The 26923-nt window shown below is 37.9% G+C and overlaps 1 protein-coding gene across 8 annotated transcripts in view; it reads left to right on the plus strand.

Moving 5' to 3' along the window:
* ERCC6 (ERCC excision repair 6, chromatin remodeling factor) overlaps positions 1–24633 on the plus strand; it is a 54733-nt gene extending 30100 nt beyond the window's left edge. For 6 of the 8 annotated variants that reach the window (XM_068950137.1, XM_068950138.1, XM_068950135.1 and 3 more), the window contains 13 exons: positions 7655–7825; positions 8187–8363; positions 9787–9903; positions 11415–11510; positions 14537–14755; positions 15591–15701; positions 16180–16299; positions 17411–17505; positions 19383–19528; positions 19618–20346; positions 21001–21202; positions 21540–21618; positions 22077–24633. In XM_068950137.1, coding sequence (XP_068806238.1) covers positions 7655–7825; positions 8187–8363; positions 9787–9903; positions 11415–11510; positions 14537–14755; positions 15591–15701; positions 16180–16299; positions 17411–17505; positions 19383–19528; positions 19618–20346; positions 21001–21202; positions 21540–21618; positions 22077–22511 — 2697 coding nt within the window. In that variant the 3' untranslated portion in view covers positions 22512–24633. The remainder of the gene's footprint in view (positions 1–7654; positions 7826–8186; positions 8364–9786; positions 9904–11414; positions 11511–14536; positions 14756–15590; positions 15702–16179; positions 16300–17410; positions 17506–19382; positions 19529–19617; positions 20347–21000; positions 21203–21539; positions 21619–22076) is intronic. The other 2 variants (XM_068950140.1, XM_068950139.1) reach the window with 1 other exon arrangement.
* The last annotated feature ends 2290 nt before the right edge of the window (positions 24634–26923 follow it).

Genomic DNA, 26923 nt, shown 5'->3' on the forward strand with positions numbered 1-26923 from the left:
TCTATTGACCTCAATAACATGCTTGCGTGTCTTCCTAAATTAAATCATGTATGCTTATTTTGGGGTATTTGTTAATGAACTTCTCAGACTAGCTCAAATATTTCCATATACAGGAATAGAGGAATAGTCAAGTTTTCAGGTCTTCATCTTCCCATTGTCATCCCACAAGCCTGTTCTCAACAGCTTAAAGAAGTTGGATACCAGTTGACCAGTTGATCACTTTAAATAGGTTCAGTTCTCCAGTGTTGCCCTTGTTTTTCATCTTTTGATAGCTGAAAGAGGATGCTTTAAGCGAAAGTGTCGCTATTGATGTGGTCTTCAACTCATGCGTGTTTTTCCCAAGTTACCTTTTAAATAAAAAAGAGCAGTTTTAAAAAAAAATGTAAAAATTTAAAAAATACTTTGTCATTCTAGATGTCCATATACTTGGAAGAAAGGAATTTGATACTAATTTACTAGCATAAATACCACTTTTACACAGAAATTTTGTCACTTCAAATTTTATTCTTACCTAGAATTCCTTTTCAACCTCCACTCTTTTTATGAATATGTTAGTGCTGATCTAATCTTGTTATGATGGTTCCATCTTCTGATTATCCGTGACATTAGAGGAGACTGCTTTGTATCTGTTCAAATAGTATCATACTCATCCAGAGGCCACGCTGGCTTTATGCTCTGGCTGACAATAAGTTTAAGAAATAAATAAGAGAATTGTCAATAGATTGCATAAGAACATATATTTACTCTTTAGTAGAGATTAATTGTATGTGGCCAGTAGCCAAGGCACTGTGCACCTGTTGTCTCAATATGGCACAGACTTATTTGGAATTAAACTGGCAATTTCAGGATTGGCCTGTTACTCTGTTAGCGTATTGTGGTTTGTTATCGTGTAAATGAGAAGAGTTTTGTGCTTGACAGCTAACTTGACAGCAAAAAGGATCTGGAAACTTAATGTTGTTCACTGTTTTGGAGTGAGAAAGGTCACAACAGCCTCTGGGCTAGCAGAGATTAGAGTGGTCTGGATCGGTAGAAGAACGTAATTGTTACTTAAATTAACTAGATGTTGAAGAGTGAAGGTCTTAATGGGTTTTTAGGAAAGTTTTATTCTGTACTTGCTGGACAGCAGAGTGTTCATGGTCAAAACACAGTAGGGTAACTTGATCTGTACAGACCTATGAATGAGGGACAAATGATTTCTAAGCGAAAAAAAGGGTTAATCTTAAAACTGGCACAAGAGATTTATGGAGAAAAGGGTTAATCTTAAAACTAACGAAAGAGATCTAGGGAGAAAGAACAGTTGAGTAATAACAGATGTCCTGTTGGGCAGACATTATTTCACAGCAGCAAGGGGCAGCAACTGGAGTTCCAGTTGATAAAATTTAGGTTTCTCTCTTATGCGAGATGTTTCTAAGTACTTATTATTGCCTCATTGTCAGGAATCCTGAAATATCTGCAAATAATAAATCTTTCAGTACCATCACAGTGGTAAAATTATATTCTTTATGGGTAGATATTTTCTGTTTTACAAGTTACACCTTCCAAGGTGCAATTCTTCTAAGGCCCAAGTGTCAGTGATTAAATTAACATGATTAATCCTACCTCTCAGTTCTTTGGACTTGTCCGTAAACGTATTCCTTCACAGAGAAAAGTGGAGAATATGTATCTTCTGAACTACATGTTTTCTCATAAATTAATACTGACCAAAGCCTTACGCTTCATTTTAGTTAGTGACACTGAGCTTGAGCTTCTAGCTTACAAAATAAATGTGGAAGAACAGAGCAGGGTGTTTTGATTCTGACACCTATGTTTTAAAAACATTCTTGTTCCTGGTTTTATTCCTACCAGCATTCTTTTGTCAGAACTGGTAAAGGAATAGCACTCTGGCATGACATCTTCAGAAAACGTTTCATGTGCTGCTCTAAACTGCTGTCCATTTTTGGTATTATTGCTTGCTTGGTTATCTGAGTTTCAAAGGTGAGAACCAAATATCGGAGTACAGATACTTGCTAGTGGAAATTAGGCATAAAATTACTCAATTTTACATGCAGTGCCAGTTGTCTGCATTCTCATTTGCAATGGAGCACTCTGTCTTCGCATGTAACCAGATTTGTTTTACTCGCTCATGAATATGGCTCTGTATCAATTACAAGTCCCTGCAGTGCATTATTCAGTTATCAGTCTGTTATTGATAAATAGTTTTGCCTGTTTGAAGAGCGCTGAATTTGTTTTTCTTACTAAATTTGACCCTAAATTGTTTCTCAGAAGAATTTTGAATAACTCTCAGCTTTCAGACAGGAAAAACTAAACTGCACCTATATTATTTCATGTGTGACTTAAATACAGACTGGATTCACAGAGCAACTGTGGGCTGAGAAGGGTTTTGAAATGGAAGAAATGTTTATGGAAAAAGCACTATACACCAGTGACACTCAAGGCTAAGTTTTAAAAAACAGTTTCTGTAGCTTTGCTCAAATAAGAGAAGAGCAGTTACAGGTAACATTCAAGAACACTAAATTACTTTTACGTCAATTAAATGTACAGCTTTGAATCCCTCGTACTGCCTCAAGTCTACAGTAGAAAAGCAAAAATATAGTCTTAATACTAATTTGTGTGAGACTGTGTCCTCCCTTCATGTTCCGTTGTTGAGGTAGACATCCCTTTCTGGATTGGTGATTCACAGTGGAAGCTAAGTTATTTCTTTAATGTGAATCAGCTAGCACCAACCATTTCTTTAATGTCACTACAGGACTTCTGAGCAGTGTGGTAAATGAAAGGCTGGGCCAGAATTCCCTCAGTATATCCTGCTTCTCCCAGTCCATTTTGGTTTTCTTTGCAAACAGCTTTAGGGTTTTCCACAGTAATAGTATGAAACAACACCCTGAAGTATGAGCATGAAATTGGCCACCGGTTGGTCCTCGTGCTTCAGATGAGTCATTGAAGCATCCTGTTTAGATAATACCTCTGCTGCTATAGTATTAGTCTAGGTTTTTAGCATATGTGATGCTTCAGAAGACAGACTACTTCATTCCTTTGCTGAAGTAACAGTGGTAGACAGTTTGGTAGTATAGGAGATAGGTATTAAGTTCCAGTTTCAGCCCTTAAAGTATGATTAATAGGTTAAAGGTCTCCAGCTTTCCGCAAGGGAAGACAGGTTGGTATTTTAGGTGATGGAAGGAAAATAAAATAGCAAGTTGGATAGGTTTCCAAGAGTTTGGAGCTAGTTCTGAGACCCTCTGCATAAAATATCAAACTTTTTTTTTTCCAGTTTGTGGTTAGAGAAGATCATTTGGTTCTCTTATGAAAAATGTCCTTAAGCTGGAAGTAGTAGGAACAATCAGATTTAAGTAGTAGTCCTCCTCCATGAAGTCAGCTTTCAGTTTGAACAAGGTGCAGCATTTGTAGCTAAATGTGCCCTGTGGTGCTGTTGAACGTTACAAACTTTTATCTAGCTTAAAGAGACTTGTGACTACAAAGTGCTCTGAGATCCCTAAGGATGAGAGAGAATAAAGTACTAAATCCAATATAGCATACCATAAGTGATGTTTTATTTATGATATAGAACCTCAGATATGGAGAAAAAGCCTTCCAAGTGGGGGGGTGGGGGGAAGAGAAACTGTCTGTACAAACAACTTGTCTTGTTGCTTTGAAATTTTTGACTCCGCATGAGGGCTTATAAACCATAGAATCTAGGAGGCAACATGCATGTTGGTTACCTGGGTTCAACATCCAAAATATGGAGGGAGGCTGTATCTTTAAGGTCACTGCTGAACTTTTAATTTCTTGATCTTCAGAACAGCTGTCACTGAACTTAATGCTTCTCTCTGGTGGTGATTAGATACAATCTGCAAAGCCATAACTTTACATTCCTTTGTTCTGGTCAAATGCTGGATGCAAAATACAGCCTTCAAAAGCGACTGTTGCTTCATGAGAGTTGCATCTGTAACACCATCTATTTAAGAATTACTTCGCACACTACTTGGTAGGAAGTAAAGCCTTCTGACCCACAGTAGAGTACATAATCTACGTGTAAAGAAAATAACTACAGACGTTACCGTGATTGGTATAACTGGACATAGAACCTGTATTTTAGCCAAAGACTGTATTTCTGTCTTAAGGACCTAACTCCGACAAACTTAGTATCATGCCACAACAAATAACATTCCTGTTAAAAAGAGTTAGAGCGCTTACTATATATTTATTGCAACTTTTACATTATTAAACATTGTGATGTGTTCTTTTGAAGCCTCTTCATGGTGCAATTTAAATTGTTTTGTTGGGGGTGGGGAAATAGTAAAGAGGTTTTATAAATTGAATTTATGCCTCTCTGGGCTTAATGGTTGTTGATGAGAGAGTGAAAAGACTGCTGAAGAATGCATTTTTGATTGACAAGTGATACATGGTTGTGTAAATAACCCGATATCTTGGAGGATTCAGACTTGCTTTATAAATAGATATCTGATGTTTAGAGAATATCATAGTTATCACTAGTGTATTTCTTGACATTCACTCATGTACACGTTTCTGTTTAAGAATATTACCATTTTTAATAGTATTATAGAAGAGTTCAAGTTCTCTTAAAAAAGATACTTCAGCTGCTAAAAGAATATATTAAACCGTATTTCTGCAGGTTTCATTCAAAATAACTGTATGTAGCTTCAAAAGAAGAAAAACTAGCAACAGTTAGGTACTCAGCAGGAAGAAAACATTAGCTTAAAGGCGTATTCTTTTGATGAATCATTTAGCCTTAAGAAATGTTACTTGTCAAAAATCTTCTCAACTTTGCGCAGTGCATCTGTGTACCATGAAAGGCAATGCAACCCAATCAACTTATTTCTCCTAATGTTAGGAGAGAACTCTGTTCTTGAAATTGTAAAAGCCTGACATACTCTGTTGAACCAAACCACAAGATTAAAATTATTCTGCTTACATGTTCCTTTATTCATTGGCATCTCTTTAAAGATCAGAGTTCAGAATTTCAAAGCTAGCCAACTGCTGTTTAACCTTTTTGACATTAGTAGGATCTGTCTGTTAAGCTGAATTTATTCTCAGGGTTTTGTTTTCAGTTTAGCAGATGATGCCCTGAAATATTGCACTGAAGTTTATTCCCTGAGGGAAAAAATAATAATAATAAAATATGTGTGAAACTAACCAAATAGGAATAGTGAACTAAAGAAAAAATGATAAAATAGCATAAATTCTGAAATGCCACAACATCAAAACAGTGTGCATCCAGTTTAGCTTTAAATTTATTACCATATTTTAAAAGATTTAAAGTTATTCCAAGGCTGCAACAACTAAAGCTAATGTAACCTCTAATGTGAGAATGCACCCAATACAGTAAAATGAACGTTAATAAACCTTACAGAGCAAGTCGTTAAAATTGTGTTATATTTCTTCATTGTCAGCACAAATCTTTGTTTATTAAAGATTTAGCTTGAAGGAAGTTTTAATTAATTACAGGTTCAGTAAATCCTGACTTAAGATTCTGCTGTGGTGTGTTTACAGTGAATGGCCTTCATGTGCCTGTGTTTCACTCCTATTCTCTGTGCTACCTGACAATGTGATTTATGGCTGTTGTTTTCTGCTAGTCCACTGTTTGCCCTCTAGGAGGGATTGGTCTCTTGAGTCTCCATAATAACAGCAGCACTTTCACAGAACATCTTTTAATGACAACAGTGTAGCATTCTGTAAGTCAGGCTAATTGCAGACATACTCTATTAATTGCAAAAATTAGGAGAGGTTACATATTTCACAAGCTTTTAATTTGAAATCACTCGAGATGATTTGTCTTAAGTGTTTGGGTGGAGATGTCTACAATATTCTATGACGGGCCGTTGCTGAGACTCCAGGACACAGTTGCAGACTATGGGGAACGTACCAGGTAGAATTAAGCTCTGGAGGTTCATATCTGTCTAGGAATCCTACTGCTTCCGTAATAGAGATTATTCTAAAGATTGTATATCCTTTTGAGAACTTAAAGTTGGCATCATCTTTATTTTATGTGCTATGGTTTTATCAGGAGATGATAATCGGAGAGTAGAAATTCTAGAACAGCTAAGTGCAAAAAAACTTTTTGATTCTTTGGGCTATGTCTTTATGAGAAAGAAGTAATAGCAAGAAATATTGCAAGATGGAAATCGGTGTGATTCCCCTCCCCCCTTTTTTTTTAAAGGCACTTCTAATAATAAGTGTTCTTGATGTTTTAGACTGTGCAAATCTTTTTAAAATGTGATTGTTGTTTTACACTTCTGTCTTTCCTTTGGCAAAATCTGTAATTTTTTTTTTTAAAAACATCAGGTGTTTATATAACTCAAAGCTGCCTTTTCCGTTTTTGCCCCAGCATGCTAATACGGCATCCCCTAAATCAATGGTAAAACTACCATTCATTTTGCCAGTGTAGGATCGGGTCCTATGTCAGAAACTAATACATGCAGCTCTTGAAAATTACTGAGTAATTGTTAATGCATTCTAATGGTGAATTCATACATAAACAACCGTGAAGTTTATGAAACTGTAAATATATGATGGGCTTAAGGTCCCAGAGATTTTGAGGTAACACTGACATCCTCTGACTGTACGGAGGGAATACCTCTGACTGCAGTTTGACTATTCTGAGAGTAGTTTAAGAAAAAGTTTGGAATTGGTAGTTATTGATGTAAGTATACTTTTCACACAAAGTCAGTGGATTGATGGGCTTTGTATAACAGCAGCAGCAGCTGAAGACAGAGTCCTATTTTGCTAGTTGCTTTGTAAACATAATGTAAAAGAGAAAAGATCGTTTATTGGTTAGGGTACTCATTTGAGGGGAACAAAAGGAATTTGATTTTGTTTTCCCTTTCTTGTATGAGCTTCTGCCAAGTCAATCATGCCCTGATAGGCAAAGGTATTTTAGCACCTAACTCCAGTTGATTTTCATGCAAGTTAAAACACCCAAATGCTTGATGGATTTGGTCCATAGGTTCTGTGCTCTTTTCCTTCATCTATAACAGAAGGTAATGGTGTTTCATTACCTCGGCTGTATGTGGAGGATAAATGTAGGAAGGACAAGATTCTATAATACTGTGAATGTTGTGGAAGTACCTAAGGAAGGTGATAGAGACTGTCCTTGCCCCACATAATTTACAGCCTAAAAAACTACTGAAAACTAAGGAAAAGTTTACTTCTCTTGCTTCTTACAAGAGAAGCAAACAGTTTGATGATTAGTAACAGGTATATTAACCCTACTGCTAAGGTGGGATGGATTTTTTTTTCCAATTTATTTATTTTCCTCTTCTGTTATATTATGTCTTTGATGCAGTTTGCAAAGCTAGGTTTGTGAGGTAAGTACAGGAGAACTTGAAGTAACCAGTTACCTCAGTCAAATTTCACATTTGTATGCTGCAGACATGGTCTTTGGAAAAGAAATACCATTTCCTTCTGACCAGACTAGATCAAATTCTGATCTGTTATACCACAATATAGAGTGCTTCATTCTTTTACAGATGAGTTAAGTCATGTGCTCTAAGTGTTGTCTAGACTTATATTCTTTGCAAAGTAAATTATCTGCTTTTTCAAAATTTTTTGTACATCTCTTGGACAGCAAACCTGTAGTTCATTAGGACAGATTATTTTTTGTCTCAATATGCTACTGACAATATGCACCTTTTGGTTTTAGGCAAAACTAATTCGTGAAATTGCTTCATGCCATGGAATTTTAGTTACGTCCTATTCGTACATTCGACTGATGCAGGATAACATCCACAGCTACGACTGGCATTATGTGATTTTGGATGAGGGTCACAAAATCCGAAATCCGAATGCTGCAGTCACACTTGCATGCAAGCAGGTACTTTATCATAAAACAAACGGAAGATTTTCAGCTTTGGGGCGATTGGGGTGGAGTTCAAGTCCTAATAGCTTTGTATTGTTTTATCATTAAAGGTGCAAGTTTGATTTTTAATAAAGAACAAAAGCATAGATCACAATAATCTTTGAATGTACAGAGTTAAGATGGAGGAAAAAAACAGAAATGTTATATGGTGTAGTAATTTGGCATTAGGGACAAAATAAGTACAGCTTCTGCTAACAGTTTATGGACAATATCCTGCAGAAAGCTCTTGTTTATTTCAGAAATATTAGGCTACGTATTTTGAAATTAGAAAATTATTTGGTGGTGACATTGATCTTTTATTTTTTTTTATTAATAGTTCCGCACGCCCCATCGCATCATCTTATCTGGCTCCCCAATGCAAAATAACCTAAAGGAGCTCTGGTCCCTCTTTGACTTTGTATTCCCAGGGAAACTGGGAACCCTGCCTGTGTTCATGGAGCAATTTTCTGTTCCAATAACCATGGGAGGATATTCCAATGCCTCTCCTGTACAGGTAAATGCATCCAAAATATCTTAAGTAGTTGAATAATACTTTGGTTGAAGGAAACTGTTTGCTTTGTTATTTCAAAATTGATTTTTATATGTACCACATACTGTACGCTCTAGAGACTGATCCAAAAAATAGTAGCATGTATGTTTCCTTCTATGCATGCGATGAGGACTGTTTGACTAAATGAGACCATTTCTTCTGTGCAGGGCTTAGCGTATACACGAGTGTTGCCTGTCAGGGACCTTAAATTTAAGTCATTAGAGATATGATTTGAAGTAAAAATAAGCATGTGTAGGGGAATGTGATTGATCTCGTATTTTGAAGTAATTAAATAGAACTTTTCTATTTGATTTCAAGCTTTAGCAAATTATTTTAGGTGCTATAGAGTAATGCTGAAATCCAAACTGAAAACTGTTTCCATTAAAAAAACTAAAATAGCTACTAGAAGCCCAAAAGTATTTAAACTATTTAATTTCAAAAACAAAAATTATTTAGAATATTCTTTTGAATGACTACGTATGTTCATCTTTGTAGCTGTGGGTCTCAATATTTAAGACTCCTTAAATATTTATCATGTTAGCTGATAGAGAAATCGCCTGTATAGTGATAGTCAGTATAGATTAAAAGTTCAGTATAAATGCTAATAAAGTTCTTTCCATTTTAACATTCTTTGTAATGTTTTATGCACATAAATTTCTAAAGTTTTATTTTCTCTTTAAGTGCTTTCCTTGTCTAAGACTTAGTAATTTGCTAAATTGGATAGCCTATTTGGTTTTTACTTATCAATAATTTATTGTATTCTTTGTTTTGCGTTAAGAGAAATGAAGGTATTTTTAGCCATTATGTACAGTTAATACCCATCTCACACATCCATTAACCGTTATAGAACCATATGCTCCATTTAAGGCCAGAGTGACCTTTCGGTTCTGTGATCATAGGGATTTTCTTGTACTGATGTGCTTTTTTTTTTTTTCTTTTTTCCCCTCAAGAGGCACTAATCTTCACTTACTGTCTAGTAACCACAATTGCTCTGGGCTTCTTTTTTGATCTTTGTATTGGTATTCTTTCTGTGTGAATTTTGATTCCATGAATGTTTATACTCATAGGTTGGTTCATAAAAGGGGTAATCAGCTCCTGCTAGCCAAAAAAATCTCTCCTTTCTGTTCACTTTTAATAAATTCCACTAAATTAGGAAAGATAAATTAGTAGTATCTGAGGGAGACTATTTATTCAGTGTTGTTGTTGCTAACATGACTTGTTATAATTTATGTTGTGTTGAACAATTAATTATCAGCACAAATCATAAATGTTTTGCAGTATCTCATTTTATGAGGATTTTCCTATTACTAATCAGTGAATTTTGTCTGTTGCTAAAATTGATAGGAAGAACCAAAATACAATTTTGGGCCTTTTCTTCCTTCTTCAGGTAAAAACTGCGTACAAATGCGCATGTGTGTTACGAGACACCATAAACCCCTATTTGCTGCGAAGAATGAAAGCTGATGTAAAAATGACCCTTTCGCTTCCTGATAAAAATGAACAGGTTTGCTTATCTTTACTATTAGATTTGAGCCCTCTTCTTCCCCAAACCATCCTCTTTCATGGACTTTAGCAGACTGTTAGCAGATCAAATGTTGTTTAACAAAAGATAAAATTGAGAGCTTCCAAGTAGCTTACTCTTTTCACCTGTTTCATGAGCATGCAGTGGCTTTAGTCCTGCAGGGCCTATACGACTGTGTTTCCATCTAAAAATGAAGGATATAATTCAAGTGCAAGTCAGGTCTGTTTTATGATTTTGACTGTACTCCTTAGTGCTACCCTCATAGGCCATAAATGCATGGAAGTGAGCTGTCTGTGAGGTGTTTCTTATGGTGCATCTCTTGTTGGACACTTCAGCATTGTTTTCTGCTGATAAAAGGTTACCTTGGGCAGCAAATAGTAAAAAAAAACAAAAAACAAAAAAAAAACTTGATGGCAGTAGTTCATATTGCAAGCTACCCGGGCCTGCATATTGTAATAAGTTTCCAAAATGTTAGTCATTTGATCTGAAATTTATTATTTGGTCTACAAAGAGTTTAGATGTTTTTAGGAAATATTTTGACTCAAATTAGAGGAGTGGGAGAGAATGATTTAAAAGAGAATGATTTGAATAGAAACTCCTACAAATACTCACTTGTAATAAGAGTTAGATATTTCTTCCTCTCAGGCACTTCAGGCTTTCTTGTCCTGTCCTGATTCTTTTCCTTCTTTCGCCCTCCCTCTAAAAGAGTAGACGTGTTTGTGATTCTTCATGAGAAAGGGCTGAAGGTAGACAGTAAATAAATAGAATAGATTATCTGTTTCTGCTCTGCAAGTCTCATGTGCTTTTTTTAATCAGATTCTCATTTCAGTATACTTCAAAGAATCTGGGCTACTTACTCTAAAGCATGCTCTCATAAGTGGACTAAAAGAATTTGATTTTTCTTCTTGTCAATCACAGGGCTCTATGTCATAAGTCAAACTCATATAATGTTGGGTGTCTCGCAGGATGTGAGGAAATGATTTTGTTCTATTTTAGCCCATCAGACTGCCTGAAAAATCATTATCTGCTCACGCTCAAAGGCTAATGACAGAACAGATTATATGTGCTGAACTATTCTTTTCCCGTGAGGTACGAAGAGAATTTGCAAGTTGTAAGGGACATAGCAGACGCACAGAAAAGGGTGTTCTACTAACGTAGCTTTGAGAGAATGCTAACACTGCACAGTTACTTAATTGAAACTGGAAAATGGCAGCACATCCAAAATCCAAGCAATCTGAGGGAAAAATTAGCAACTGGAAAAGGATATAGAAATGATGCTGAAACGCATCTTAATGATTCTGTGTATTCTCTAAATATTCTAACTTTTTTTTTTCCTGTAGTGATCTCTGTGTTACAACTTTTAATTTAGTATTTCAGTATGTCATACCTGTCTGTGAAATTTCGTTGTAGCATATTCCATCTTATGAAAGTTTAAAACTTGGTAAATCTGGAGTTTGCAGCCTGAGTTTGGGATGTTTTTGTTTTTTTGGTAGGTCCTGTTTTGTCGTTTGACAGATGAGCAGCGTCAAGTCTATCAAAATTTCATCGACTCTAAAGAAGTTTACCAGATTCTCAATGGAGACATGCAGGTTGGCATTAATTGAGGTCAATGATGATAAGTGGAGTTTGATGCATGAAGTCATGGACTGACCTTTGCATACTTCTAGCTGGTTCCTGAGCAGAAAGGGAACCAAACACATTGATCTCAGTTCTGCTCTTGTGAATGTCTGCTCTTTTTTTTTTATCTAACAACTGTTTCATGGAATTCTTAATGCTTTCTGTATAGTGGAGTGACAAGATAAAAGTAGAAGTGGAATGGGCTTTGAAATGTCTGTGGACCCTGGAACAAATTACAGCTCGTTAGATGACCTGCTGAAGTTTACTGCAGGCTAGATGACTGGACAGTGAGGTGGATTGAGAACTGGATGAATGGCAGAGCTCAGAAGGTTGTGATCAGTGGCACAAAGTCTACTTGGAGGCCTGTAGCTAGCAGGGCCCTCAGGGGTCAATACTGGGTCCCATCTTGTTCAACATATTCATCAATGACCTGAATGAAGGGATAGAGTGCACCCTCAGCAAGTTTGCTGATGATACTAAGCTGGGAGGAGTGGCTGACACACCAGAAGGCTGTGCTGCCATTCAAAGGGACTTGGACAGGCTGGAGAGGTGGGCAGAGAGGAACCTCCCGAAGTTCCACAAAGGCAAGTGCAGGGTCCTGCACCCAGGGAGGAAGAACCCCCCTGCACCAGGACAGGCTGGGGGTTGACCTGCTGGAAAGTAGCTCTGCAGAGAAGGACCTGGGAGTGCTGGTGGACAACAAGTGAAGCATGAGGCAGCAACGTGCCCTTGTGGCCAAGAAGGCCAATGGGATCCTGGGGTGCATTAGGCAGAGTGTTGCCAGCAGGTGGAGGGAGGTGATCCTGCCCCTCTCCTCAGCCCTGGTGAGGCCTCCCCTGGAGTACTGTGTCCGGTTCTGGGCTCCCCAGGACAAGAGAGACATGGCACTCCTGGAGAGAGCCCAGCAGAGGGCTCCGAAGATGATGAAGGGACTGGAGCATCTCTTCCTATGAAGAAAGGCTGCGAGAGCTGGGCCTGTTTAGCCTGGGAGAAGAGAAGACTGAGGGGGGATCTCATCAGTGTGGATAAGTATCTGAAAGGAAGGGTGTCAGGAGGATGGGGCCAGTCTCTTTTCTGTGGTGCTGGTGCCCAGCAATAGGATGAGAGGCAGCAGGCACAAACTGAAACACAGGAAGTCCTGTCTGAACATGAGGAAAAATTTCTTTCCTGGGAGGGTGACAGAGCTCTGGAACAGGTTGCCCAGTGAGGTTGTGGAATTTTCTTCCTTGGAGATTCAAAAGCCATCTGGACGCAATCCTGGGCAGTGTGTTCTGGGTGACCCTGCTTGGCCTGGGGTTTGGACTAGATTGTCTCCATAGATCCCTTTCAGCTTCAACCGTTCTGTGATACTGTATGTGTGCTTTTGACAAACCACAAATGTGAATTAAAGGAGAGGAGTAACTTGTTCTAACAAGAGTACAGCTGAGGGGTGGTAACTTCTTCATGTGGCAGCTGATGATTTCACAGATTCTCAAGATCTAGCAGAGCTAATAATAGCAGGCTTCCTTGTTTCTGTCTGGGTAGTCACTTCAGCGCCTCTTGCGTCCATCCTCACGATGCAAGTGTTGAAATGGCTGTGGCCAGGGTGCCAGCAGTAACATGAAATACATTCTGAAATGCCTGCTCTTCCCTGTGACTCCTGCATTTCACCCATCTGGTCCATTTGATCCCTGTGGACATTTTCCACTCCCATTTTAACTGCAGGGCACAAATCTCTTGTTTGTAAGACAAGAAGTGATATTTCTTGGTTGTAATGCATGACTTATTTATGTGTCTTGTGAACTACAAGTAAGATAATCAGGAAACTTTGATAAAAGCTAAGCAGTGGAAAATGGCAGAATTCTGGTTAACCTATGCCTCCTCTTCTCCCTCCCTGCTTCCTCCATCCCCAGTGGCTCCAGTTAGCTCTGTGGTCAGTATAGCCACGTGTATTGCAGTGCTGTACAGAGCAGAAGGTGACCTGACTGCCCTTTTGATGCTCTTCCTCCCCATACACGCTGATCTTGCACAAATAAGGTGGTCAGGTTTTTCAAAAGTGGCTAGCAATTTTAGTTTTCCCAATGCAGATTATATTAAGCAGACTGACCTTCAAAAGGCAGCTTGTACAAGCTATCTGCAGAGATTCCACTAAGATGTTTCAGAATTGCCTCTCGTATTTGCTAGAGTTCTGAAAATTCTGGACAGTGAATGTCAGTGCTTTTATTAGATATTTTGTGATAGCACCAGTAAATCCCAGCTGAAAAAAAAGACCTCCATTGTGTGATACGTTGCAGTAATAAACCATAAATTGTGCTGACTCATCCAGCTTCTAGTGATGGAAGATTGAGGGTGTTGCTTCTTTCAAACTAGCGCTCTTTGTATGAGTTTTTGTATGAGTTTCAATTCTATCAGAAGAATGAATAACACTTGTAGCAGTATTTAAGGAATAACTGAAAGAACCCTTCTAACCTGGCATTAAAAGTGGTCAATTTCAGTTCCGTGTGTTTGTTTAAATATGCAGACTTATCCGTTCTTCATGTTACCATGCATTCTAATGGGAACACTTGCCATCCTCAGGGTATTTCTTCTCTCAAACTTTTTTCTACCAGCACGTGGGGCGGGGGGGTGGGGGGGGGCAGGGAAGGGGAAACTAATTTCAAACAACAAGCTTAGAGGGAAAGATTCTTTAGAATAGGAAGTTTGATACTGAGGTACAGCAAGGGACTGCTTTCGCTAATGTGCAAGTTGTTGCAGATTTCTTTTAATCTTACTGTCATAATAGGCTCTCAAATAATGTAGAACTTCTTTGACCCTCTCTTGTACTGATTTTTCCCAAAGCATTCAGTGAAATAAGTATTAGTGTTTGTTGGCTCTTCTGAAGAGCAGCCCAACACTCAAACCGCTCTTACTGATGATAATTAGATTAATGCATTGCTGCTTCTTTACCTCAACCACAACCTGTATAGATACAAGTTTTTGTCCAAAAAAAATTATTTTATTTTTCTCCTGTATTCTTTAGATTTTCTCGGGACTGGTAGCCCTGAGAAAGATTTGCAACCACCCTGATCTCTTCTCTGGTGGTCCTAGGACTTTGAAGGGTGTACCAGATGCTGGAGTGGAGGAAGCAGATCAGTTTGGATATTGGAAACGTTCTGGAAAAATGATAGTGGTAGAGTCCTTGCTGAAAATATGGCATAAGCAAGGGCATAGAGTGTTGTTATTTACTCAGTCGAGACAGGTAAGATGACTGTTTTTAGTTTTAGTTGTTACTAAAAGTAAAAAAGTGTGTGTGTGTATCCCAAAAGGTTTGTAATTAGATGCAGAGTTACTCTTTTGTGGTGTCCTTCTCAGAAGATTAACGTATCTCTGAAAATACTAAAATGTCGAATGTTTGGAATAATAGGAGTAATTATTAATTAGAGACCAGTTCCCTAGTTCAGTAAGCTTTACTGGAACCACACTTGTGCTATGATGTGTGTTGCCTCAATTCAGTATACTGGATCAAAGTGTTTTATAATTTATATGCGTACATCACCGCTGCTTCAGCCCAGTTTTGTGTTTATTGTCCCTAATGTATAGTTTCAGGATAGAACTGGTAGTTGTTTTGCTCACTCTGTTTAGTGCATGTGCACAGGTAGACCTCAGAATTATGTCCTTTAAGCAAGTAGCGTGGCCAATGACCTTCCTTGGTCTTTCCTAAATATTCATGACTTTGCCTTGTTTCTGGTGATTGCTCCACTACTTACCTGGTTAAATTGTCTTGAGACCATAGCTCCTGACTTCGGACGCCAACATTACCAGCACTTGCACGTTCCCACACAAACATTCCATTCCTGCATTCCAGCAGCAAAACAACTACTCTGTTATTTTCTTCCTTCTTTCAGTTGCATAAGTTAATGAATTTGTGCTTGTTTAGGCTTCACAAGTTGTTATTTCTTTTCTAAGAGAGTTTTTTTTTTCCCCTCGTTTGCTTGATTGGCACTGCAGTTAGTACCAGAAATTTTTATGACTTGATAGATGGTCACTTAGTCTTCCTGTCTGGATTTCATTAAAATTTTTTTCTATCATAACAGATGCTGCAGATCCTTGAAGTCTTTGTGAGAGAGAGAAACTATTCCTACCTCAGGATGGATGGCACCACAACAATAGCTTCCAGACAGCCCCTTATAACAAGATATAATGAGGTGAGATGTTGTATCCCACACAAATGCCCATTAGTGAGTATGGGTACCTGGGCATATTTTCAAATACACTACTTCAGTTTTGACAAAGCAGTCTGGGAAGTTCAATCAAATGAAACCACTTGCCTTGTGAGAGGAAAAGAAGTCACAATTTTTTCTCATATTTAAGTTGGATTTTGTGCTGAGAAAAAAACCCACAACTGAACAAGGGGGAAAGAAGCTTTGGCTGGACAACAGTAAATGAAGTTTAGACCAAACTACTTTTATTTGTCGCAAGAGCAATTAGGCGAACATGGAAACTTATTCCTCCTCTTGACTCCCTTTGCATTTTTGCAAATAATACTGGTAAATATAGATTAACTTTTTTCTCTATTTTTATTAAATTTAAAATCAACATTTTAATAAAAGAATCCAGGAAATAACAAGAAGGGGCTTGTGCTTTGGTAATTCCTGTTTTATTAAGTTTCCTCTTGTCTTATAGGACAAATCCATATTTATCTTTCTTCTGACAACTCGTGTTGGTGGCATTGGAATTAACTTGACAGGTGCTGACCGTGTTATTATTTATGATCCTGACTGGAATCCCAGTACAGACACACAGGTGCGTTTGGTTCATTACATTCCATTTACTAGCTAAGCTGAAAATAAAACTGAAGATGGAATGACGTTTTTCTCCATAAATTATGTGTTAAAGCAATATATTGCTCTTACCTAAGTTGCTGTTGCCAGAAACGGTCGCTTAGGGAGCGGTTCCATATTATGATTGCTTGCATGGCAAAGCCAGTTTAAGTGGTTCCCACCACATCCTTTTTATGCTATCATATCTTACCACTCTTTGATATTGGCGATTCATATATGCAGTTTAGAATGTAGTCAGACAAGCGGTCAAAATGATCTAGGTTTTTTTACATAAATAAACAAACAACATGTTTCCAAAGGTAGAGTGCAGCTGTACAAGCTGTTGAACAGGCATGATTTGAGGGGGTGGAGATCTGGGCAGGGTAGGAAAAACACAGCAACCGTTGGGACCAAGAACTGGGAGACAGCAGAACCCTCTTAAATTGGCTTTATCGCTAAATCTTGGCAACTGTGCTCTCAAGAGAGGCTGCCTTTATGCTTACCTTAGAGGAATTGTTCTTTATCTGATAATGAGTAATAGACTCTGGGTTATCAGATCTCTTAAGAGTTTATGGCGCTTACATGTTTGAGAGGAGAAAACAATTTCCTTAAGAGAGCCTACACAGGTTCGGGACCTGCAAGTGTGCAGTCTCACTGCACTGGTCCATATTAGTTTTTGGTTCAACATGTCTCCAGGAAAGCTTTTAGTCAAGAAAAAGGGAGAAAAGTTTGTAGGAAATGTACACGTTACATAAAAGTGACTTCTGATATAGGTCTCTTTTGGAACAAGTCTATATGAAGTACAGCATTCTAGATATGAGTTCTGATTTTAACAAGCCAACTTGTTCTTTGAGATTTTGCATAGATTTCTTGGTACAATTGGAATTTTGTCTTTCTTTGTTAAGTAATCTTTCTAAACTTTTTTTCCTCTGCTTCTGAGTTTGCTTTCCTAATGTTATAGAAACAAAACAGCTACAATTTATTGAACTATTTGTTAAATGCCCAAACTAGATCTAAAACAGTGGTATCAATAGTTCCCTGTCAGATGTGCCTCTGAAAGGTTAAATGTCTGGTAACCAAACCTTTTTTTCTAGGCTCGGGAGCGTGCTTGGAGAATAGGCCAGAAGAAACAGGTGACTGTGTACAGGCTTCTCACTGCAGGTACTATTGAAGAGAAGATATACCACAGGTCAGTTGGACTAATTCTTTGGATACAGCCCTATGCTCAAGAAAATTTTTGTAGCAAATCTGAGGTCGTATAACAGTGTTACACCTGTGCTTGTGCTCACATGGCATGTAACCCCTAACCTTGGTCGTGATGGGGCATGCGACAGGGAAAGCTTACAAAATTTCTGTTGGGAAGTGAGTCTTCTGATACTACAGGACTGTGCTGCTGTTTCTCTAGCTCTGAGATCCCCATATGCCAAACATACTTCATCAGTCTGTCCAGCAGCTGCGGTTGTGTCCAGCACATCCAGAATTCATTCTAAATGGAAAAGCATAAGGCAGACACCAGAAAAATGACTCTTGTTTAGAATATGAGACTTGATAAGTCTGAAATGTAATTTGAAATCAACAAGTTCTTTATGCTTTCTGTAGGATATGTAAAGATATATGTGGTACATACATGCATTTGCTACTCTGCAAATACAGTTTGATTCTATTCTAAAATTATTCCAAAGTGAAAGAATAAAGCCCTGAGAGCAGCTCATTCTTAGTCACATTATTTATTCCAGAATGTAGCTAAAGCCTTAAAATGTTTGCATTTCTAAACCAGTGAAATCTTCTTGTTTGTTTTCCCATCTAACTGTTTGAGTAGTTGGCTTCATTCACATGAATTCCAGATGAATGTACTTGGGAATCCTCTGGCTAGCATTACTCTTCAGATCTGGAAATAGCCTCTTTGAAAATGCAGATGAATGAAAAACTCTAAATAATGAAATACCAGCCGCTTATCAAGTGCATTTTTTTTATCTGCTTTACCACATGGACTCAAAGCATCCGCTGTTAGTTGGCTTGATTCCTTCTGGCATACGTTGGTTTGAAAAACACTGACCACATCCAGGAAGTGGGCTCTAAGGGTTAGGACAGCCATCAGAAATTCAGTTTATTAGCAGAGCAGTGCAGTGGGCTTCAGACTTCAAGCAAATTGTCTTCTGTTTTTGCCTCTGTTTTTTCTTCCCTGCAGGTATGAGATCAGCCTTGCAGGAAGCTATGAAGCTCAGTTAATTCTTACAGGTTCTAAAAGTCTTCTGATGGATGTACTATGGTAGCTGGAAACTATATTTGAACATAAATTTTTGCCAGCTGCATTTGGATGCAGTTTCCCTGCTTAGTGTCAACAGACCAAAACCATGGAACTGGTCTCCAGCTTTATTTGAGCATGTGTTTTTTGGACAGGAAAACGGTGCCTATAACTTGCAATCAAAAGCTATCTACTATAAACATGGCATAGGAATAGATTTGCCACTACCAACAGACTTGTGGCTGCTTAGTTCTCCACCACATTTGTTCCCTTCTGTCTTCTGTAGATGAGTTCTATTTTTTCCCCTTTCTCTCACCTAACTCTGATTTCTCTTTTCAATGGTTGTCACACATTCCTCAGTATCAGACTGAGGTGCTCCGCTGCTTTTGGTTCCTCCAACCAACTGAACCATTTAAATGTTATCATTTTAACAAGATCTTGTTTTTCTTTGAAAGAGCTTTTTGATAGTTTTGTTATAATATATATAGATTTTTCAGTTTTAATGGACAAAAATCATCTCTGGCTGTGAAGTTATTTATTACTTAGATAAAGGATGCCTCATAGGACATTTCAGAATGGTGGTTACCTGTTGTGTTAAGGGATTGTTGCAATGCAGTAAATCCTTGTGTTTAACAATTTAGTGTGTTGTTTGAAAGTTACTGACTCAAGATTGTCTTTTGAAAACTAACATCATCTTCCCACTGCTTAATTGTTCTGCAGGGTAAAATTTGTGCTAACACAGTTTTCTGTTTAAGTAATCTATTCAGTACTTAAACATAGCTAGACATTTTCATACACAGTACATTTTTTTTCATTTTTAGACAAATCTTCAAACAGTTTTTAACGAACAGAGTGCTGAAAGACCCTAAGCAAAGGCGGTTTTTCAAATCCAATGATCTCTATGAGCTTTTTACTCTGAGCAGCCCGGATGTGTCTCAGGGGACAGAAACCAGTGCAATTTTTGCAGGTACAGATTTTTTTTTTTTTCCCAATCTGTTGCAAGCAAAAATGTTTGAAGTGTTTGAGAAATTGATGTTGATTTCATTCATCCTTCAGGTACTGGTTCAGATGTTCAAGTCTCAAAACACCAGTTGAAACGGAAATTTGAAAAGCCACCTGATAATGACACTTCCAAAGGTGGTCTCCATCTTACAGAAAGCAGCTTACAAAAGTACAGCAAGTCATCCAATTCAGCCAGCTGCGTGGCAAATTCTTCTTCTAATGCAATAGAGTCAAGTGAAGAAATGAAAGGAGATTTGGAAACCTTTGACCAAAATAGCTGTGCAAAAGATAATGCACAAGCTATTACTGATATAAATTCATGGAATAAAAGCAAGGAGACGACCTTGGAAAGAGCTGAGAAGTCTATGTCCCAGTCATTGCCAGGTAATGCAGGGTCTTCAGAGAATGCAGAATGTCTGGGCACCATGGTAACTGATGAAGTACATGGAGCAGCTAATGTAGACGCCGAGGGAGGTTTTCATCTTGCATGTGGTGCAGCTGGCTCTTGGGAAAAGCAGGATGCTAAAACTGAAGATGGCCAATTAGATAATAATCATTATAAATGCACCTCAAAAACAAAGCACAAGGTGGATATGCTGCCAAATGAGCGCCACCAAGATAAGTCTAAGAGGAAGAAACACCACAAAGATGCCAAATTTGAAGGAGAGCGTATTCCTCATCTAGTAAAACAAAAGCAATATAGAAAGCAAGACAGTGAAGAGAAGGAGGAAGAGCTAAACAAAAATGATGATTATGTCTTGGAGAAACTTTTCAAAAAATCAGGTAACCTTTGTTACTCAGTTATTCAGTAGTGCCAGACTATTTAAATTGAAGTGTATAAAATTTAGCAGGTGGAGGAAGGAGCAGTTCCCTTATTGTGATGGTTAAACCTACATTACAAAAGATGGGTTCTATCTATTTAGTTATTGTAGTGAAAAGTTAAAATGTTCATTGCTGAAGTGCTCAGGTTATGAATGTGACAAATACCTTGGCTCAAAGATTTCAGAGATCTACAGCATTCCAGAAACACTTTTGGATATGGAAGTAATACAGTGTTTCTTCTGGAAATAAGGATGTAATCAACCTTTATTTACACAAGGCCTTCACTTCTGTCTCTCTTGTCCATAACAATAGAAATGATCAGTTTACACATATAATTAAGTCTGTTGTGAGTAATGACCTCATGAACACACCGGAAGTGATTTGCTGTCAGTTTGATTGCTCATTTGATGCAAGAGGGATCTCTTACTAGAAATGACTGTACTGAAGTGCAGAATATAAACAATCTGAAAAGTGGGGGGAAAAAAAGTGGTTGTGACATTCTCTTAAATAGTGAATACTTATTTTTACATAAGTGAATACTTATTTTTACATTTTTACATTTTACCTGTAAATTAACAGATTTCTTCTCTCACCTTTTCTTATGTGTTTTGTTAGGGGTACACAGTGTTATGAAGCATGATGCCATTATGGAAGCTTCCAGTGCAGATTATGTGCTGGTGGAAGCAGAAGCGAACAGAGTGGCCCAGGATGCCTTAAGAGCCTTAAAAGTCTCTCGACAGCAATGTTTAGGAGCTGCTTCTGGCGTACCAACCTGGACAGGCACAAGCGGTCTTTCAGGTGCACCATCAGGAATAAAGTAAGTTCAGTTTTCACACTGCTTTTCCAAAGAGAGAAGAGTTCCTTAGGATGCTATGAATTTGTCTCTTTTGCGCTTGGTATTTGTGGTAGCATATATCAAAGTGGGGTTTTGTGCTTTGCATTTAGTAAGGATGTGAAGGCATATTGCATGACCAGCAACTAGTCCATCCTGACATACAAAGAAAGCTTTACTGTTGCACAGTGGAGGAGGGAGAGGTTGGAAGAGGGTTCTTGAGACCCCCTCAAACCTGAACCCAGTCAGAGGCTTTATCAAACATATCATGATCTTTTTGAGAGGGATGTTTTAATGAGTTAATACATTTACATGTTTTTAGGAGTCGGTTTGGTCAGAAAAGAAACTCTATGCTGCTTTCTCCACATTTTGGCTGTGCGACACCTGCGAGGAAGTGCAAGGTAAGACAAAGGAGTTAGTATTTCCCTTCTATTAGGTGATAAGTAAAATGTTTTGATTTTTTGCAAGAAATCTGATATATACAGTAAGTGCAAGTGTCCCATATGTACTTGCCCTACAGTTATATAGAGTTCCAGAATTTTAGTCACCCTGTGAATTTGGTATTTCTTGTTTTAATGTGGCATCTTGATAAAGTCTTTATCTTGATAAAGATACAGCAGTCACAAATTACAACATGCTCTGCTTGCCCTGTTTCAGGACCAGTGCTCCTTTTTTTGGCTTCCTCAGAGCTGAAGTACCCAATCAGGTTGAGACTAGAGCATATTACTTGTTTATTATTTGGTAGCTCCTGTATGTTTGCTTTTGTTTTTTAAGCCTAAATGGTAGGTAGATTTCACTAAACAGATTCTGTGGATCTCAAAACTCTGACTTTTTCCATAATCCTTGTGTTTATTTGCAGGATACGGGTACAATAAAGAAAGAAAATGGCAAGAAGGGTAATACCGATGGGCACTTTGATGGGAAATCAGAGACTGGAGAATCATCATCCAGTGCACTAGATTCTTCATCTTTATTAGCGAAGATGAGGGCAAGAAACCACCTTATTTTACCACAAAGGACGGGGAATGAGGGAGATGAGAACCTTCAGCAAGCCCCAGCTCCAGCCCCAGGTTCAACAGAATACGATGAATTGCTAGTGGATGTACGGAACTTCATAGCGTTCCAGGCTCATGTGGACGGTGAGGCTAGTACTCAGGAAATACTGCAGGAATTCGAGTCCAAACTGCCAGCAGCACAGTCTTGTGTCTTTCGAGAACTTCTCCGCAATCTCTGCACCTTCCATAGGAGCCCAAACGGTGAAGGTGTCTGGAGACTGAAGCCAGAATTCCGCTGATCTCTGCTAAGGGAAGGCACCTGTGCATGCACTCAGCCAACACTCTGCTTTCAAAGACTTACTATTTGTCTTTCAAAATGAGAAATTGCTTTGTGTTCATGATTTAATAATTGACTTGAGCAGTCAGTGGTGCAGCACTCATTGCAGGCTCAGGGCTGACTTCACTTTGATTTACACTATTTATATGAAAGTGCCATCTACCTCACAGATGAAAACAATACAAAATATCAGCACCTTTTCTTTAGAAGAAAATATAAATAGATGATGAGTACATGTACTGACTTTTCATTGCAATAAGAGCCGTGGATGTTGCCATGGGTTGTGAGACTTTTATTTGATTTCTGTGAAATTCCAAGAATTTTTTCTCAATTTACTGTATGGTACTTGAATGGTTATAGGGCACACGATGTACCACCAAAAGAAACGTGAATAATGAGAAGATAGAGGTGGTCAATGTAAGAGAAATTCACTTGTACTGACATGACAAAATCACTGTAAGAAGATTTCATCAGTAGTGGGAATTTGCTTTTGATGTTGCTGCTTTCATTGTTGCCAGAAGCAAGCGTATGCAGCGAGACTTACATCACTAATTAACTTGGAAATAATGTTACTGTCATGGAGTTTTAATCACAAAAATTGAGAGCCTGGCACAGGGTATTGAGATGACTCTGAAGTTTGATAATTATGGAAAAATGACTGGATTATGGAAAACCCATTTTCCCCATAATCACTGATTCAGTTACAGTCCCATACAGCATTGCCAATCGCATGATACTTTTTACCATTGAGGTAACAATAACTGTGATGTTTGCACATTGTGGACTGATAGTTGAGATCCTGTGAAATACATTTGTGGATCTCATTGTAATTGACAGGAAAAACTTTGCAGTTCCCTGTTAGCACTTACAGTCTTTTACCTTGGCAAAGGCTGAGACATTAGGTGGTCAGAGGGGGAATGATTTCCCTGTTTGTCACTAAACATAATCACTTTTAGTCAGACAGAGGCATAATGGGAGCACATTCAGAAGTTAAGTCATATGTATTCTGTAAATAGGGAAAATATCAGTCTCCCTGCCAGTCAGACAAGTTCTAAATTAATACTCATTTCCTTCCAAGGAAGAAACAATCGGCTTAACTTAGCAAACCTGACTGCTATACTGGGTCTGTCTTCAAGGTGTTGATGTGTTAGGTAAGGAAATCTCAGTGCAAAAAATGAATAGATTGTGAGAACAAAATGCCATTCTTGCACATTTTTGCAGCAGCATTGAATTACTGTATGGCTTAAACTAGTAACAATTCAATGTGGCTGATGTCCTTCTCATCCCTAAGCTATAGGGAAAAGGGAAAGCTGAGCTACTTTTTTTTTTCTTCTTCAATGTTAAAGCGTCTTTTTTACTTCAAGTTAAAGTATAAACAAAAATTGAAATATGAATGGTGAAGCAAGAAGACAAACTGTGTTACTTTACTGTAATAAAGAAAGGTGATCGTTAAGATACTTCCCAGGAGCTTTTCCTATTGTTTTGCTCTCTGCTAAAGAATCAGTAGAGAGATCTGCAGAAAGTGATTGGTCACTGTTTCAATAACTGATCATAGCAGTTGGCTTTTCTGACTGGAATTAGAGAGGGCAGACAGTCCAGGAATATGCTTCTCTTCCTTTTGGAGGTGGGATTGTTGCACCTTTTTCTGACATCGGCTTTTCTGATGCAGTTTGTGTTCATAAGGGCCCTCAGGAGAGAGATGAAACCAAAACCCTAGCTTTCAATTACAAAAGTGCTTAGAAAATGGTAAGTCTGTTGATATGACTTATAAAGGATCGGTAAAAGAATAAAAACAAACCCATTTTGCTGTTCTTCTCCAGAGCTATAGGGTATTTTAATTGGTTTTAAACTTTTTTCTCCCTGAAACAATCTAGGAATTCAGCTATCAGAAAAGCTGCTCCTATCACCTTAGCTGTCACTGCATATGTCCTCTTCTATTTACTACTTTCAGTCTTAAAGACATAGTTCCTGTCCCAAGGAAAGTTTGTAGCGTCTCACTGATGGTCTCTTGATGTAAATGGACTTGCATGTGCTTTTATAAATCCTTGGCTTTTATGGAGTTATTAAAATAGCAAAACCAAAAATCTGTTCTAGAATTCTTACTGGGACGGATGGGATGGTTTGGGGAAACAGTCTTCCTGTGTAGTGTGGCCCCGTGACTAAGTTATTCATGTTATGTTTAAGTACATTTTCTTTATTCCATGAACTTCAAATCATGAATTGTAGCAACTAGGTTTTCCCAGTACTGGTGGAGATTTAAAAGACTGAGTGGCTATTAGTTTAACATTCAGAAAATATTTTTAAGCATTTCAAGTGTGTGTGTGTGATTAAAGGTCTGTGGATTGATTTACAGATGACAGTTGTTCTGGAATATACCTGGAGTACATTTTGAAGTAGAACCCTGCTCTTACTCTGGGATAGATGCTTATCTGATTTGTGTGTGTTTAGCTTTACTTCAGTGTAAAGTGAATTTCTCTCAACATCTTTGAAATATAGGTCTGAAACAACAATTCCCAGCGAGTGGTGTTGCAAAGACAAACATATTCAAATAGTTTATAGCTACATAACATTTTCAAAAGCTTAGGTTTTAGCCTTCTGAATCTCCAGGTATTCAATGCTATAGGCAGTAGTTGCTACTTAATTTGTGCATGATTCCAAAAATCACTCCATAAGGAATGCTCGTATTTTGCATTTTATTTTCTTAGCAAGAAGGGGATAAAGAATGATCAAAATAAAGATGTTAATTTAGAAATCAAGTTGAAGAAATACCTAAAATTGTATTAAGGAAAGCCATTTAGGCATGAAACTAATTATTATCTTTCAAAAAAAAAAAAAAATGTATACCACAAGGAACTACTGAAATGTTATTTCCTGTAAAGAAACTAAAGGATACTGAACTCCTATGGTACTCCAGAAAATTCATGCACAGATCTATAAGGTGTACGCTACTACCTACGCAGCTCAGTAGATGAACACGGTTGAACAGAATCTAGAAAGCTAAAAGCAAAAATTTGGATTGCTTTGTAGACAATTATGGGGAGTGTAGGCTAGATATACTGTTTGCTAGATTAAACATGTGACACTTATGTAAACAGATGAAGTTAGAAATTACCATAATTCTTCCTTCTGGCTTCAAAGCATAAAAATTTGTTAAAGGGTGGGGGGGCTGCAGCTTTGTTTAATAAGATGTTATATTTTTTTCCCCTCTGCCCCTTCCTCCTTCCACATTCTTCCAGGTGTGCATTGTTATTGTTTTGTTCATCCTTTTGCTGAACACTTGAGTGGGTTGGCTGTGTAAAACTCATTTCTGAGGTAATAACTGACCTAGAGAACCTGTTGTAAATTCTAGAGAAAAGTGATTGTGCTGAAGGTTGTATGTGTGTCTAACTCTTCTAAACAACAATGGCTCACCACAAAATAAGTATTAGCAAGACACTGACTGGATAGATGGACGTAAATGGTGATAAAGATGGAATGTTTCTAAGCCCATAACCTAATACTGTGGGTCAGCATCTTCTCAAAGGGCTACACCATGTGGAGAAATTAGTCCACTACAGCTAATAAATGTGATCCTCTCAACTAAACCTGTAAAGAATGGGACTTTTATAGTCGTAAGTCTTGGCTTCAGATGAGAGTCACCTATACACACTTATACTCTAAGGTCGCCTTTATTTGACTGCTTTTAATTCCAAGATTAAATCAGCTAGAACTTAGCTGATTTTGACTGTCATATTAGTAGTGCAATTCTTCTTACAAGGAGCTACAGCAGAAGAAACAAAATTTTCAGAAGGACATGATGGGATTGTTGTTACTGTTCATAAAACCTTTCAGCACTTCACTACTTTGAGTTACTAAGTCATTAGGGCTAAGAAGTTTCCAGATCCTCAGTTGTTGTATATGTAGCTCCACTGATACTGATACAGATGGACCTATTATGCCATTTTTTGAAGACCTAGCTTTCTGATGGAAGCCTTCATCTGAACCAAAAAATGTGTCTCTGGGAAGCCTTCATCTGAACCAAAAAATGTGTCTCTGGGACATGGAAATGGGGAGTGCTGTATGTAATGATTGAAGCAATCACTGAGTGCTGACTTTTCTCTAGTTTCTGTATGTTTATTGACATTGCTACATGGAAACGTTTTTCACGTTCTTGGTAATTACAACGTAGTTAAAGTTATGTATGATGAGTTCTTGGTTATACTGATGTTAGTCTGCAGTTGAATTTAGGGCTTTTCTCTCATCTACCAGCTAACTCAGTTCAGTAGTGAATGAATAGTACCAGGATCAGTAAAGCTCCTTCACTAGTATGTAAGGAAAATACTTTCACAGAAGCAGCGTGTTTGGCATATGCTAAGACTACACAGATGCACAAAA

The sequence above is a fragment of the Struthio camelus genome, chromosome 7 (assembly GCF_040807025.1).
Source record: "Struthio camelus isolate bStrCam1 chromosome 7, bStrCam1.hap1, whole genome shotgun sequence".
Classification (NCBI taxonomy): Eukaryota; Metazoa; Chordata; class Aves; order Struthioniformes; family Struthionidae; genus Struthio; species Struthio camelus.